The 17,138-nt window shown below is 39.4% G+C and overlaps 2 protein-coding genes and 1 long non-coding RNA gene across 3 annotated transcripts; 1 reads left to right on the forward strand and 2 right to left on the reverse strand.

Annotated features, from left to right (window-relative positions):
- Positions 1-5,875: 5,875 nt before the first annotated feature.
- Positions 5,876-10,029, forward strand: LOC146987709 (uncharacterized). The gene is made up of 6 exons (XM_085778076.1): positions 5,876-6,183; positions 7,132-7,748; positions 7,828-7,938; positions 8,190-8,251; positions 9,021-9,281; positions 9,434-10,029. The coding sequence occupies exons 2-6, from the start codon at positions 7,142-7,144 to the stop codon at positions 9,470-9,472; spliced, it is 1,080 nt and encodes a 359-aa protein (XP_085634202.1). The 5' UTR covers positions 5,876-6,183; positions 7,132-7,141; the 3' UTR covers positions 9,473-10,029.
- Positions 10,030-12,426: 2,397 nt separating this feature from the next.
- On the reverse strand, positions 12,427-14,859 carry rplp2a (ribosomal protein, large P2a). The gene is made up of 5 exons (XM_085777035.1): positions 14,831-14,859; positions 13,130-13,253; positions 12,974-13,022; positions 12,784-12,882; positions 12,427-12,554 (listed from the first exon to the last, which is right to left on the reverse strand). The coding sequence occupies exons 2-5, from the start codon at positions 13,250-13,252 to the stop codon at positions 12,478-12,480; spliced, it is 348 nt and encodes a 115-aa protein (XP_085633161.1). The 5' UTR covers position 13,253; positions 14,831-14,859; the 3' UTR covers positions 12,427-12,477.
- Positions 14,860-15,424: 565 nt separating this feature from the next.
- On the reverse strand, positions 15,425-16,186 carry LOC146987711 (uncharacterized). Its single transcript, XR_015035855.1, has 2 exons — positions 16,132-16,186; positions 15,425-15,994 (listed from the first exon to the last, which is right to left on the reverse strand). It is a non-coding gene; the product is annotated as an uncharacterized LOC146987711 (long non-coding RNA).
- Positions 16,187-17,138: the final 952 nt, after the last annotated feature.

Raw genomic sequence — 17,138 nt, forward strand, 5'->3', positions numbered from 1 at the left:
CAGCCTGCGTACTGTAGCTTCTCGCCTTCCAGAGGGCAAAGTCACTTGGAGCTGTGCAGCTTGTGTTTGTTTCAAATCCTTCCAAAAGTCTCCAGTTTCTTCCCCTGACAGTAACTCTTCTGGAGGTAGGACAGAGCACACAGTGGCATCAGGCTACTTCACCTCTGCAGTGACCTTGCCCTTACGTTTTTGATCAAAGTGCCGCTTTGGACCACAGCAGGTGTAATATTGAATGGCAAAGCAATCCTCATGGGTCAGATATTGATTTAAGTTCAGCCGCGCTCACCTACAGTATTACTTGAGTCATTGATTCTTTGCCCCTGACTTTGCTGACCGAGAATGTTCAGACATGGGTTTTGCATTACTTTTATAACTTCTTCATTGACTGTATTGGGCTAATATGATTAAATTAAAGAGCAGAATCACTGTGTTATAATACATACAAATTAGCAGGCTGTTTTTGACATGAGATGAAGTCATATGAGGTCTGTCATATCCAGGAAGCACGGTCAGGTGGGCACACCCTGCTGTTTACTGGGCTAGATGGAGGTCATCATGTCACCCTGTGATAACACAGCACTACTCATGCTCATGTGAGGGAAGTGCTTCTGCTCATCATTTATAGTTTTGTTTCACATGCACTGGAAATCCCTGATTCCCCTTACATGACATTTTCAGTTTCCTTTTAACTCATAACATGGTAGTACAATTTTTCCATGAAGAAAACTAAACCATGGCTCTGTGAGCCATAGACCTACTTTTTCCACATAATTAACACATTAATGAGCCACACTGTGCTGGATGACACTGTAGCTGAGTAGGTTCATCTTGCTGCTGTAAATATTCAATGGAGCATCACATGTGTAGAAGGCCATTACTGTAAATAGTTCCCAACCAGTGGAAAAACAACAACAAAAAAATCACAGTTCTTTAAAGGGGACCTGAAGGGTAATTTATTTTTCTTACCACAGGCACAAAGCATTTTAAGAAGGGATTTTTTAAAAAGTTAGAGGTAAGCCCAGAGTGTTGAGGTCCTAATAGCAAACGCCCGGTCACCTTTGGTCACAAGCTTTGACTTCTGGGCAACAAGACATTTTTAAAAATTATCTCAGAGCAGCACTACCTCGTCAGGGCGGGATTGATCAGAAAATAAACAGCTGCTAATGCTAATGTGAGCTATAAAGCAACAACTTACAAATAGCTCATTTAAGGAAACTACTTAGCCTTTTCTGAAATGAATGTTTATGATTTTGACTCGGTTTAAAAGGTGTATGTCTTCAGCAGGAATGAATGAGCCCAGAGGCTTGAAAAGTGGGGAACCACTGACAGTTGGACAAACACAATGCTATAGCTTCGTTTTTTTCATGAGATTTGCCGCCAATAACAAAAGTGTAGAATCTTGTCATGCTCATCTTTTAATGCAAATATTTAAATAGGACAGATATTAACATAAACTTCCTTACAAATGTCTGCCCCCTCAACGTTTAAAGTTAAGGTTAAACATTTAAGCGTCGAAATATAAACGTTAGACATTGAGAAATTCTGTCTGACAGCGTCCCTCTAGTGATATGACAAGAAACTGCTGTGATCCTGAGTGAGAGTTCACAGCAGAAACCGAAAAACTTCTCAATTATTCAAATGACATCTTAGTCTACTTTAATAATTGAGGGTGGCTAAGAGAGATGTTTATGATGACCAGCTCTCAGTATATCAACTAAGACATAATAATTGATGTAATACTAAATCGATAAAGCATTTAAGGTATAAAGTAAATGTTTGCATCAAGTGATTAATGATTTTGTATGTAGATATTAATGGAGCTGTTTCTCTCCTGTATCTGTTTAAAAATGCTTCGTGAGCTGACTACAGCTGATTCCTATCTGTCATTTTAAGATCGGGGAGTGGCGTTCCCAAATGGAATAGGGCAAGTAATGACTCAGGGAGATAAAGATATACGACAGGTAACTGTACTGCGAGTGCTCCGCAGCAGTGATAGACCTCGAGGTCAACAACCAGACCTTGTGGGACGAAACGTGAGTCTCACATTTGTCCTGCTTAGCACCCATGAAAAATGAAGAAGGTGACCTGAAGTATCACCCGGGATCAGACAGTAGACGTGTTGCCTTCAGATCACCACAGGCGGCTTTTTCCACATCCAGGAATATTTACACACTGAATACTGGTCATTGAACCACACAGAAGTCCAACATCAAGATGAATCTGGATAACATGAAACAATGGATGACCTCAATTATTCAGACAATGGAGAGAAAAAAGAACTTTTACATTAACCAAAGAAAATGTGGATGGAATATAATATCTATATTGTACAATGAAAGTATTATGTAAAGTGCAGTGAAATTGGATGCAATCCTGACAATCAATACTCTGTAAAATAATAACTTTCAAAACTCAAAATGTATGCACATCTACAGGCAGACAGGTGCGTTGGAGAGGACCAGTACGGCCAACAAACTGCAACAGAGGAAACTCCTGCACATTGTCTTAACTCGCATAGTATTTAATAAGACTTTGAGATCGAGGATGAATCTTGGGATGAAGTTTAACTAACATTAAGTCTTGCTCGATTGTTCCAACTGATCCAGTACAAGGTAGTTCATAGATTACATTATTCTAAAACCAGATTAAACAAAATATCCCATAATCTCTCTCGTAATGCTGCAGAAAGTACTCTTGCACATCTCTTCTGGACCTGCCTGAAATTACACAACTTTTGGTCTCTCATTTTCCAATGGTTTTCCTCTTCCTTTAACATCATTGTAACACCTGACCCTGAAACTGCTATGTTAGGACACTCAAATTCTTTGAAAACCTTGGATTGTAACATATGTACTGCTTTGACTCATGGTATGATGATTGCTAAGAGATGTATCCTGAAAACAGTGGAAGTCTGATTTAGCTCCCATGTGTAACGACTGAGATATGAGCTTTCTGGTAATCCTCTGAAGTTCTCCAGGATATGGAGTCCAGTGCTGGAGCATGAATGACCAATGATACTCTCTTTGCCCACCTACCTTGCTTATGTACCTCCTCGGTAAGATGGACAGCTGTACAATGGAGCAGGTGACACTGCCGTGACTTTTACCCCCTTTTTACTTTTTTTTTTTTTTTTACTTTATTTTACATGTCTGTGTCATTGTCTTATTACTGTTTATGCATTTGTTATTGTCTTCTTGTCTCTAAATTAATGTAATTTAATTTGAAAATTTCTATAAATAAAATGTTCAAAAAAAAAAAAAGGAGTACAAAGTTTTTGTCACTGGCACCAGTGATGGAAATGTTGTACTCTTATTAAATACTACAGTATATGCAAGTTTAGACAGTGTGCGCATTACTGCATTTTATGGTGATATTGAATTAACTGAGAACTGAGAATATTCAAGCATTTGTAAATAACTTTTTTTCATCAACAGCACAGATGTATCTCTTCTTTCTATTCAACCCTTTTGTCCAATTAGTCATCCCATACATTAGTCATTGGTTTATATTTATCTGTGAACGTATATCTATTGGACCTATCTAGGGTGTTAGTCAGCCCTAACCCTAACATTAATTACCAAAGGAAAGGTGGATATTATTTTGTTGTAGCTGAATTTTCTATCCATACAGACAAGGCATTGTTATTTTTATATATAACTTATAAGGCATCTTTGTGTAAACTTTAAGTATTTGAAGGTGGAGTGTCCTCTTTTTTTTTTTTTTGGAAATCTAAATATGGTCACCCTAGAAAGTGGACAGTAGCTGTTTCTCAGTGTCTAGTCTGACACCCTGTGGCTTGTCTCTGTTACTACACCACAGGGACACGTCTTCGTCTGTAAAATAGTTGAAGGGTGGATTTTAATACTCCAGGATGATTGTAAATCAAGTAACTTTTCTGACAACCAAACCAATGTGGTTTTCCCTGTAAGTAAATTTAAGCTTGAAGAACCATCTCACTGCACAGCCATACAGTGATGATCTGCATCAGCTTGTTCCAGCTTGTTCAGCATTTGTTTGAAGCTGTATAGCATGAAGTATTTAGGTGAGAGACTTTTTCTTATGATTGCGCCACATGAAAAAAAATCTTAGATGTTGTGTTGGTTGTTTGTGCTCTCCAAGAGTTTATTAGGGTTTAACCAATGTTTGGCTGCACAGTGTGTGTTTGTGTGGCTGGACCTAACTACTCCATATGATGTTTTCAAGATCTTAATGTTGATTTTTCAGAAGTTACAGTCAATGTACGACTGTGAAATTTAGAATCACCCAATTTGTATTGACTTGAATATTATGAGGACACACTATTTAAGATCCAAATGAATCATCAGTATGACAAAATAAGATGTCTTTCTAACTCTAAAACCAGTTCCACCACTGCTCAGCACTGCTTCTCAGTTAAGTTGTTTTTAATGTTGCAGAGGAGGCTTCATGTTTCCAGTAAACAAGTCTGATAAGACTTGTTGACTCACCAGGTCAAATGTTCAGGTTATAAAAATTACTGGTTGTTAAGGAAATAGGCCTCTATGACAATCGTTTCACTATGGTCTCTATCACTTCCTGGAAATCTTTGACTTCACCTATATGTGTAGGTGTACATATGTGTACAGACAAACCCAACTCCTCAAAGTCTGCAAACTGTAGCACAAAAAATGTAGTGATTACAAAACCTGCAGCAGCTATCTGAGGTGAAGTCATAATAGCATGAACCATAAACGTGAGTTTACTGGCATGTTGCGTGCAGTCAATGATTAACAACACGGCAAAGGTGAAAACACTGATGACATGTGTACTAAAAATAGCCACACCAAAACTGTGAAATTCATTAATCACCAAAGCGTATGGAAATTGAGTGAAATTGAAGGATAGTGAAACACAACTGAGTAACACACTATAAATGGACAGAAAACTAGTCAGTAACAATTATTATGGCTAATTAGTCAATGTAATGTTTCTTTGTATGAAAATGTGTTGCTTTCATTGTAAATGTTACTTTAAACTTCAATATGTGAAGCTCACAGCGGATACTATAGGTGCTACTAATGGGCACTTTTTATATTTTTGATCTATTTGATCAAAGTAAATTAGATTAGATAAGATTACATGTACCTACTTTATTAATTCCAGGCTGGGAAATGACTGTGTAATAGTAGCAGACACAGAACAAAGAGAGCAGTATGACAATGAAGATATATTACCGGTATATCAAGAATAACACTGTGGAAGTAAAATATCTGCAAATATGTACATGCTGAGTGTGAATGTTTAAATTGAAGATTAACCTAAGTGACAATAACTGCATTATTGATGTTATTATTAAAATTATTGTAATGAGACCCAGATCTCATCAGTATCATGTTACCTACATGTACTTTTCTGCTACCTGCATGGTGTAAATTATTTTCATTCATTTGTTATTTGTAAAGGGACTCTGCCTATTCATGAACATACAATATAGGCTCATTTCCATCCGTAGTCCCGCAGTTCACACAACAACAATTATACAAGGACGAGAATAAGAACAAAGTACAACATGGTAATTCCATATCACAAAAACAACAGCTATCAACTAGCAAAAAGGCCATGAGATAATTAAATAAAAGTGAAAGAAAAAAAAGTGTTTTTTTTCCCCACCTTTTTCCCCAATAATTGATTGGAATAAATTTTTATTTTATTTTATTTTATTTATGAAAAGCTATTGGGTAATAGTGTAAAGTGTAAAGCAGACAGTAGTAAATTGACTTTACTGTTTAAACTTTGAAAGACGGGAGTCTCAAAATGAAGATAGATAGATTAATCCGATAGGCTAGCTAAATAAACTGTTGCCTCTGATAAGAAGTGAACTGTGACTTCCTGTAAACGTGCTCGTGACTGTGCTGCGGAAGGAGAACCATGAGAGGGCGAAACCGTAAACAAGTGTAAACCTGGTCATAATAACCAGGAAGACAGGTGAGAAATCCCCTTGTTCCGCCCCCTCACCCTCCTCCCGGTGCAGCTGAGTGTCGACGGCTTCAGGTGGGGGAGGGGGGAGGAGGGCGGCGACCTGTCCAAAAATGGATGAAGTATGTGCACGGAGCAGGTAAAGACTAGATAGACGGACGACGCAGTTTTCTAGAGAAGCGGCTGCCTCACACACATCCAGCGACTCTACACACCAACACGGATCTGTGGACTCTGTAAGGAGACGAGGTGAGTCCACACACACACACACACACACACACACACACACACACATGCATTCTAGCATGATATAACTACACATCAGATGCTTCCTGGTCTTTTTACACTGTTTTAAAATAATGGTTTCTGCACTTACTCAGAAGTAGAATAAGACTCTTTGAGGGTCCACTTACAATTGTACAGCATAGTAATCAAGTATTTCTGTTCATGACTCAGTAAGTAAATAAGCTGAAAATGAGAACATTTTATCAAATGGTTTATTGTTTGAACTATTTTAGAGGCAAAATTGTCAACGGTGAAGAAAAAAACCCAGATGGTTTCTTGTTTTTCTTATGTTAAAGTTTCTGTCACCTAACATCTTGTGAATAAGTTTCGGTTTGTGACTGTTGGTCAGACAAACATCCAATTTGACTAAGTCAACATGGGCTTTGCAGAAACTGTGGTGAATGTTTTTTGTTCATCATCAAAAGGAATACATTTTGTCTTGATTAGACAAGAAACTAGTCAGCAGATTAACAAATAGGCTAAAGAAAGTAAATGCAGGTTACAAACATGATAGATTCCAGGGCTGCCACTCATGGTATGTATGTATACATATATATACAGTATATATATATATATATATATATATATACTTACCACTGATTAACCCAGTAACCTAAATGTTCTCTTGATGAGCTGATAGTTGAAAAATACTCAGTGCCATTTCCTCAAAACTGACACATTTAGGTTGCTTGTTTGTGTAGCCTATACAGTATTTACTTTAATGTCATTGAAACGCAACAAATCCTTACAGTTACGAAGCTGGGACTAAACATTGATAAGATAGTTTCTTGCAAATGCTCAAACGCTTATTGATCTGTTGACCAACCATCTGAATGATCAACTGACTGTCTCAGGTCTACTTAAAGTGCAATAACAGTCCAATAATCTGTTGTATTTATTGTCCACTCACAGCCATCCTACCATGGAAACAAAGACAGAAAACCAAAGGCCCAACAATGGGCAGCTGATCTTGGTGCCTCACAGAGACACAGTCCGTCTGCTGGAGGTCTACGTCAAGCGCAGCCTCAGTCTGAACGATGGAGCACTGGGAGATAAGACCCCCGAGAAGAAACAAAAATGGGTGACCAAAAGGCAAAGACGACATTCCAGCGACCCCTCCCTCTACCTGGCTGATGGAGTAAGCCTAGGGGAATCTGATCCGCTTCCTGTGGACGAGCCTCCTGCAGACAAGATTAAACCACATCCCGAAGAACCAGTCTCAGAGAAATCGACCAAGAAATCAAAGAAGATCAAGAAACCCTCATTTTGGAAGGCTATATCTGGCTTTTTTTCTCGGAAGAGTGTCAGCAACAACAACAACAACAACAATGAAGAGCAGGACAGTCCCTCAGAGACAGCGAAGGACACAGCAACCGGCTCGTCTGATGCTGGGACCGCCTGTTTGCCCACAACCCCAGTCGCCCCGCAGAAAAAGAAGTCGATGAGGAGAAAGTCCATAAAAAGAAGGTTCTCCAAGAAACGTCTGTCCTTTGTCAAACCAAACAAACCTGACATCACTGAAATTGAAGGTAAATTTTGGGTTTCCAAAAAATTTCCAAATTAACAGTATGTGTGTATGTCTACGAATAACTGAATGTCACTTTGCAGCTGTCGTCAGCGTGGAACCAACGGTTTGTTACTATGAGAAGATGTCGGAGGAACTGCAGAAAATCGTCCACGAGGTCAAAGAAAAAGAGGAAGAGAAGCCTCTCTCTGATGGTGAGAAACAGCTTCTCTTCATGCTCATTAAAGCTGCGTTCAGGCGTGAAAACCATCAACCACACGCCTGTCGTTCAGCAATTTCAAAATTACAGGCATCAAATGTATACCTCTGTCTGTTCAGCACCTATGTGTGTGACACATTGTTCTCCTCAAAATGAGGTTAATATCCACCCTGTACCTGTGTTATAACGTGATGTCATTTAGTGGTTCTCCATGTTGAGCATTCTCTTGCTTTTGTGTTCTCTCAGAGGAAGTGATCAACAGAATCATTGCTTTGACAAAGGAACAGGGCGACGCCATAGACTACAAGGTTGGTATTCATTCCTATTATGGATTCAAAAAAAGAATTCATAAAAGCACGGTGTAGTTGTTCCATCAAGTTAATCATCAAAGAATTAAAGAGGCAAAGTGTTTTTAACTAGCAGGTGCCTCTCTAAAAGCACATCAATAAACCATAAAAAGCATCATAAAGAGAAGCAATAGAAAGTACAAACTCCACAGTGCAGCTTCATAATAAAGGAAGATCCTGCCCCTTTATCTATACGGTTACACAATATCAATATGTGGTATTTGGTGACTTGCTTTTAAATTTTCTGGTTTCACTTTCAATATATTCTGTTCTTAAAAAAGCATCATGACAGGGTATAAAGAGAGGGTTTGTAGTTTTGAGAACAGCAGCAAAAGTATTAAAAGAAGAAGTGAGAAAAAGTTGTGACTATTCTGTTTTAAAGCTACAGTGTCAGAAACAACTGATGATTATACACTTTTAAATGTGTGTAGGCTGCATCCAGATTGATAATCCTTGGTGTGTGCAGTGAAAATACAGTAACACTTAACTTAAATATGAGGATTTACAATCAGTTTATAGAGAAAATGATTTGCAGACCAATCAATAATTGATAAAAAAGTATTTAAATTGTAAGGATGTTACACACTCCTGCAAATACGACATTATACTAGAGCTGAAATGATCTCGGAATCACTTGTTTCCTGCTAGAATAATGTCACAAAAATGTATTTATTTATTTATGGATTGTAAACATTTATAAATCAGAGTGTGCTGTCTTCACCTCCTCCAGCTCAAAGACAACCCCACCCTCAGCTGCTTCTTCCAGCGGATGTCGTACTCCTCCTTCCAGAGGCTGGCCGACGCTTATCTAGAGACGGAGGCCACGCCGACAAACAATCCTCCCACCATCCCCCCGACGGCTCCTGAGCTGGTCAAGCTGGCCTTCACACTGGACTTCACAGCCAGGATCGCCGGGCTCTCCAAGCAGAACGTGGGCCACATCACCGGCCTAGGGAACCGCTATCTAACGGACCGATTTGAATACAGACAGGTGAGAGTCAAGTGTGAAGAAATAAAGCTGAGAAAGTAAACAGCTCTATATTGTTCACTTTAATGCCACAGGATTTATGTCAGTATACTATATCTACCAAAAACAACCACACTAAGACATTTGGTTTTAAACTCTGTTGTTGTGTTTTACAGGCTTGTACAGATCATCCATGGTCTGACAGTGATGACTGAGACTCAGGAACAAAACCACTACGAGTGAAACCTCTGCTCTTCAACTTCTCTGTGCAGCACAGATGTGGCCAAGGATGTCGCAAGCATCAGTTCCCTCTACAAACATCTCTTTTTGAAGAACAGGAGGAGCTGCCTGACGCAACAACACCCACTCCACATACATGCACAGATACATTTTCTTTTTTAAACTAAAACGTTTTTTCCCCAAGTTAGAAAAATTGTGTAATTCTGTTGCAACACGGCGCCGACTGTGAGAGCTTCTCTGAAGCAACTCTAAAACACGTGGCGACATTTCAGAATCACAAAAGACACTAAACTAAGATATTTTCTGCACATTTGTAATTTGTAATAACATGGTAATTACCATGCCATAATGTATATAAGCTAGGCAACTGTGCAATATGTTTGTTTGTTTTTTACATTTCTAGAATTGAAATAGAGTAAAATCTATTTGATAGAAGCTAAACTAAAAATGTGAAATGATATTAATGTTTGTTGATATGAGTGCTGGCATTCATAAGCATACATATGCAAATAAAAGATATTTAATTTACTACAGAATCTGTTGTTTTTATGTCAGTACGAGACCATACGTCACATTTGGTCTGTAATAACTGGATTTATCTCCACAAGCATGCAACTCCTCCTCATCTGGGGGGGGGGGGGGGTTAAAGGAATGAGTCAGACAGCTGCAGCCAGATGTGTTCATTTCTTAAGCTTGTTAAGGAAGTGAAAACACTTGTGGAAGTGAGTATTTCTCTTTATGACTAGTGGTGATTTTAAAGCAGTGTCTCCCTATCTGATGTGGTCTGGACACACAAAAACAGAAAAAACCTTTTCAGAAGTCAACAGCAGCAGTCAACATTTTGGCATCTAAATGCTTGGTTAGCACTGCTCCAATGGATATAATGTATGGTTGAAGGCCTAGAGCGGTGCAACAATTAACCAGACTTTGACTCTCCCACACCTGTGCAGTCTTACATAATCTCACAACAGCCTGCAGCATGGGAAGATGAATTCCTGCAGCCACTTGGGCTGAAATTAACATGTCGTGACAACAACTGCTGCTGCTGCTGCACAGTACGAGCTGATCAATCACCAACATGAAGTAGAAATAGCTTTACATTGATATTAACATGCGTAAGAAACATAGATGTTGTTGACAGCACAGGCCCCATCTCATTGGCTCCCCTCACAGAGTTTAGGTGATAATGAGATGGAATGTGACAGTCTGTCAGCTGTGTGCTTCAAGCGTGCGGTGATGGCTCTCACCTGTGGAACAGGTTCCCCCAAAGGCAGGAGACCTTTCCAACAACACAGAGAACCAGCCTTGATATCCTGCCACAACTAATGGGCTCACAGGGGATCGGTGTGCAGCTCAGCGCTACGCAACACATGTATCACACACCAGAGAGCAGAGGATGGCAGACAGGCAGGGGACAAAGACGGGGGAACACCTCAGTGAAGCACAGCAGCACCGCTGACACATACAAAGTCATGCTGTAGCGTGACGCCAAATGAATCATTATAAGGTTTTGTTTTGCTCTCCTCTTGGTAAAGGTGATGCAGAAAGCTTGGCCTGCTTATTGTGTTGACGCAAAGCCAGGTGACCATCAGGTGACAGAAAAACAATTGCAAGGAGACAGGCAGTGGAAAAATTCAGGTTGCATTTCTCCAAAGATTTTTGAACGTGTTGACGAGTTCAGTGACTCAGAATGCTGTCACGCAATCAAAAGCCCAATTAAGAGTTCAAATAACAACAAATATTTTTTATGTAATTGTTGACTCACGCCTTTTATGCACACCAAGTAGAAAAACAAGTGCAATATGAAAATATCTTGGTGCATAACATTAATGACAACACTGGTATCCCAGACAGCAACTATCATCATTATTATTACTTCAAGCTGTCTGATGTTTACCATGAGAAATGTCTTCTGCAAACACAGGAAGTTGCACTTGTACTTTTGAAATATTTGCATCTGTGACTGCATAATGTCACCCTTGGTTATTCACTCTTTATTAACATGTAATATTTAGAACGAGAGGCTTTTAGTTGGTTTTATATTGTGGGGTATTTATGAGTGAGTTTGTGGTGTATACACGTGAAAAAATTAAGTTGCAGGGACAAGTATTAGAATTGTGATGCATATTTTGTATCATGTTCTTTGTGCTGTATTATTGCTATAATCTTGTGCAAAGCCTCCTATCTCAGTAAGATCAATGTTTTTTTTCTACATGATGTCTGATCAAAAAGAGAAATCCACACGCACATCCGTGCCAAAAAACTTTGGCCAGGTGCTTTTTCCGGAAACATACAAAAGTTAAAAGGAAAATAGAACAGCTCGCACACCACAGGGCTCCAAAATGCAATTAATAAAATGTTAACTTCAGACTTGTCTTTGCTGAGCCTGGAATATTGTTAAATTTGTAGACTGACAACAATAGGTTGTTACAAACACTGAAACTGAAAACAAAAGGTTTGCGACAGATCTGTGTATTTTTTGACTGAGACGAAACTACACCTATGTGGACCAGCCTTGAACCCTATCACAAAATGTTAGCTTAGCTTTTTCAATTCATGAATAACTAAAAGTGTACGTCATCTGTGGCATGACAGCCAGCCCCACGTGTGTTTTGAAATTTGCTTGTGCGTTTTTGCCTGTGTCTGGATTATTTGCTTGTCTCTTTAAGCCTGTGCTATTATGTGGTTTCAGTTATCTGGTCAGCAGCAGGACAGTCTGACCACATGCAGGATCTGGATTGCCTAATGATAACAGGTCGTCCTGTCTTGACTATTTTTAGCCGGCAACAAAATATCTTTCAACATCAGGCCCTGGAAGCCAGACGGTTTCTAGACAACTTAACCCAGATGTCTTCAGGAATACCTGTGCAAGTCATGTTCTGTAGGGTCCATTCTATAAAATAATTAAAGGACAAATAGGCAATGTGAGTTGTGTAAACCTTTTACATTTTTATTGCTTTTTAAGCACAGAGAAGTTTGATTAATCAAAGAGTCCGAAGCCCATATCTTCGTCTGACTCCTCTGATTCCTCTTTCTTCTCTTCCTTTTTCTCTTCCGCTGAAAATACAGATGAAGACACCAGTCATTGCTACAGCCAAATGTCAGCAAAAATATTCCGCAGCACTGATATCCAATGTATTTATTCCCACTGCTTCAGTTTAAGAGGCCATTATATTATTTGTATTGCAATCAAAATCTAATTATGTGTACTACTGGCATTTAGGACCTCAAGCAATACTACAGCAACTGAAACATTATTTATCAATTCAATATGTACTGTACATACCAGCAGCAGGAGCAGCCCCAGCTCCAGCAGCTCCAACAGCAGTGGCCGCAGGAGCCGCCACAGCACCACCTGCTGGTACGGAGGCTAACTTGGAGAGGCCTGTGGAAAATAGGTAAGAAAAATCATTTATAGCCATCCTGCATGTACAACATCTTGAAATCTTCAGCTGTGTTTATTCAGGAGCCTTTACCTGAGTTCATGACTTCATTGATGTCTTTTCCGTTCAACTCACTTATGACCTGAAGAGAAATAAATAACATTTACCTTAAGACAGTGCACTTTCACTTGAAATGAATCTGAACAGTTGCTGTAAACGCATGATATACTGCTGTCAAATGTCGTTAACCTTGTTTAAGCGTTCATCGTCGGCCTCAATTCCCACGCTGCCCAGGATGGCTTTGATGTCCTTTGCAGAGGGGCTGGTGTTTCCACCGAGGGCAGCCAGGAGGTAAGCGGCCACGTAACGCATTCTGTATCAACATAACAGACACAGATTGACAGATGAACAATATGCAAGTTATGCAACACTGGTGTCACACCTTGGAAAGTAAGAACAGAGTGACACTACACCTTTAGATGCGTCAAAACCTGCTACTGGGTTTTTCGCAACCCTCATGTTTAAAAACAACAAAGGCCGACATTACTGTGCTTTGGCATCTTAAAGGACTAATTCACTTAGCCACAGATGAAATGATAAATAAATCAGTTGATGGAGCATCTGATTTCAACCAGCAGCTACGCTGATAATAATATAATTGCTCATCATTTTTCAGGCTAAATAGCCAAACATGCCCCAGTTCCTGCTCTTCAAAGCATCATTAAGTTAATGAGATTTGCTACTTCCCCTGTTTCTATCACTGTGACATGAATATCTTTGTGTTTTGGACTTGGCTGAAATAAACAAGCAATGTGAATAAGACGACTGGAGCCCTAGTAAATTGTGATGGTCAGCTGTCAAGATTTTACTCACCAAACAGGCTAAACATTCATGAGACTAATTGTGTGATTAATCACTGACACTGACTAATCAGTTAGTCAATTGTGTGAAGGTGTATCTATTTCAACAGCTTTGTCAAAATATGTCTGGAACAGTAAACAAAGAAAAGGTGACTGAGTCCCTGAATACATGAGGGTTTGGTCTCCTTGTTGTCTTACTTTATGATTTTCAGCCCTCCTCTTGTTAAGCTAGTTGCTGAGGCTGGAACTAATGGTTTTCTTCTCATTGTCTCTGGTTTAGTTTGTAAAATGTACAAAAATAGCAACATAATATCATGATGCTTGTTTTGTCTGACCAAACATCCACATAAAATAACATTTGGAAATTCCCTGTATAACGATATTATATAGAGAACACTGTTTGCTTGATTGAAGCTAAATATTTATTTTTTTACATAACACTGTCTCTTCATGGACACAAGTAATGTGTTTATGGAGGTGAGGGCCCACATGCAGGAGTATTCTGTTTATAAATAACCTGTTTTAGCGCCACTAGAAGGGCAACGTGCTTTCTTTCTCCACTAGGTTAAGTGTAATTTTACCACATACGCGTCACTGTGGCGTAGCCACATACAGTAAGCACCTTTAAACGTAAATCGTTAATTTAAAAAAAAAAAAAATGACAGGAAGCTTTAATCTGTTGTAAACGGTCGACACTGCCTGGGAGGAGCCCAGTCTAACTTTAGTTAAGCTAACGTTAGTTTTGGTTATAGTACAAAACTTGTATCACACGCGTCCAGGAAGAAAATAATAAGACGACGTGTGAGATATTGTAATGTTTCTCTGTCTGTAGCTGCTCTAATAGCCTGAGCAGCAGCGATACACTGTCAGCTGTGCTACATGTGAGACAGCGCGAACGGAGGCGGAGGCAGCATGGCGGACAGTGTTTGTCTGCTCGTCCTCCATTAGCGCCGAGATACTACTCCGGCAGCGTCCCGTTTCATTTGTCCGTTGTTTGAAACGACTGTACAGACCGCATCGTCTTGTAAACACAAAGAAACACATCACAATCGACCCACACACTGTCAATAATGCTGAAATCTTGACTTACTTTAAGTCTAGTAAGACACGAAACGTCGGTCACGCTAGGGAATCCGGGAGAAGGAGGGGGCGGAGATAGAGCGTGTGGAAGAATGTAGGGCGTCGATTTCATTGGTCCATTTGGATGACAGACTCCTGCGTCACCGCGGTGACGGAAACAGTATCAAAGACGGTTTATCTTTGTTTATGAAAGTAATTCTGTAACATTTTGGCGCGGCAAAAATTATTGTCGATAAATTGATTGAGGATAAAGTAACTGGCTATTATTTGGTAATCTGAAGTTACTGATTCCAGCTATTCAAATGGGAAAGCATTGCTTTTTCTTTTTTGGTGTACCAAATTGAATTCTGGTAGTAGCCTACTGTTTCTTCAGAAATGGTCACGCACTGTCTGTGATGTTTTGACGTTTGATTGACAAATCAAGAAAATAATCAGATTAATCAATAATGAAAAAGATTGTTAGTTCTAGCCCAACATCAGGCTACTACTGCTACCAATGCTAGTAGAAAAAAAATTATTGAAATATTGTGTTGGCATATTTATTTTTTCATTAGTAGGCTAGTTGTCTTGACCTACTATTGATTGTGTATATCAGGACATGGACTCGGTTCATTGCGTACATCATTTATTTCCATGAAGTCACCATCAAAAATAAAGTTCATAAATCATTCATACATCACTGTATCACAAGTCAAGATGTAGCAATAAATTAATTCTTTACATGCACCTAACACATTATAATACAAAACAAAATTGAGTCGTCATCATCATCACACACAGCAGTGCCAGGTATAGGCTACTCAAGAGATTAACAGTTGCTCTGTTTGCACACTACAGTTCAGCCAGCTGCCCCCGTCTCTCCTGTGTAAAGAGCCAATGTGACAGAGACTCCATGATCTTATTCCCGTTCATAGCATACCACATTTTATAGGCAAACTCTCCCACGAGCATTAAGAAAAAAATGCCCAAAAGCCCCAGGAAGATGCGGTCTATGCAATAGTTTGCCTTCTCTTTGAAGGTCCACTGCTCCCATGGCAGCGCTCGCCGGACTTCGCTGTATTTACCGAAGTGCTGTAGGGCTTGCTCGTGTTCGTCATCCATCTCTTCCTCTGGAGCCTCCAAGTCTTGGCCTTCCTCTGTTTCATATGCTTCAGCCATTTTACAGTGGTTGTTGCTGCAAATTAAAGTTTCCTTTAGTCCTCTGAGAATTTTAATTTTAATTTTAACTATTTTAATTGCTGCCAGCCAGAGTTTACAATGCAGTGTCTCTTACACATTTCCTGCAGCTGTCTTGAATGTGAAAGATCTTACCTCAAAGAAGATTAGTTCAGGATGGTGATAAGATGAACACAAAAAATAGAGACTCTCTCATGCCTCTTTAGCATTCGGTAGGCCACCAGCCACAGCGGTGCGTGGTATGAAGGTAGTAAATGCCAGATTGGTGATGCAGCACCTACCTTGCTAAGACGAGGGCTGAGGATTAGACCATACTCAGCAGTTTCAAATCCCTCAATAAGGATGAAGGTATAGGTGACAGATGGTAAAATACGCACTGATATGATAGTGAGTGAGGAATAATCAGAGGCAGAACAATTAGAGGGTGACATATTTGTATGTTAATGTGAAATTATTCCACTTCATAAGTCTCATGTTGTCAGAATACCTCACAGGTAAGTGTGTGTATAGCCTACATCAGAGTGAAATAAATATCTGTGTTACAGAAATGAAAAATAATTGGAATCTCTGTGGTCTTCCTGATTAGACCTTTCCTGTGTATGTTAGTGGAAAGTGTGACTGAAACCATGTGGAAATCAAACTGATGACAGAGCAGAGCCCACACAGCTTTAGCAGAAGCTTTGGACTTTGGCGGAGGAATAAATCACTCCAGCATAATGCTCTGTTGGTAATTTACCCAAATGCTTCAGAGCCTTTTCAACAATGTGACATAGCTATTGAAATATGGCTTAAACTAGCTGAATTAGCTAAAGAGGTGCCTGCATCCTGTGATAAAGAGTTATGGCTGAATTGCTTTGATGTTGCCAGAGTTTTTGTTTCATTAGGTTTAGTGACTTCCTGCTTGATTTGCATTCCTAGCAGGTCCTTTCCCCCTTCCCTGTATATTGGATGGTCTTCTGTGAAACATTGTACACACTGTACTGCTGTCTATTGATCTTAACTCAATAAGTATTCTCATTCGGGCTGGTGCTTTTTTCATGTGACCACTCAAATATTCAAGTTTAGCATTTTCCATATTATTCTTTTGGCTAAATCTAATCTCATTTTTATGTCCACTGTTGGTTGGGCAGTCTACTTTTGTC

The sequence above is a fragment of the Trachurus japonicus genome, chromosome 5 (genome assembly GCF_045865225.1).
Source record: "Trachurus japonicus isolate A0001 chromosome 5, Traja_1.0".
In the NCBI taxonomy this organism is placed as follows: domain Eukaryota; kingdom Metazoa; phylum Chordata; class Actinopteri; order Carangiformes; family Carangidae; genus Trachurus; species Trachurus japonicus.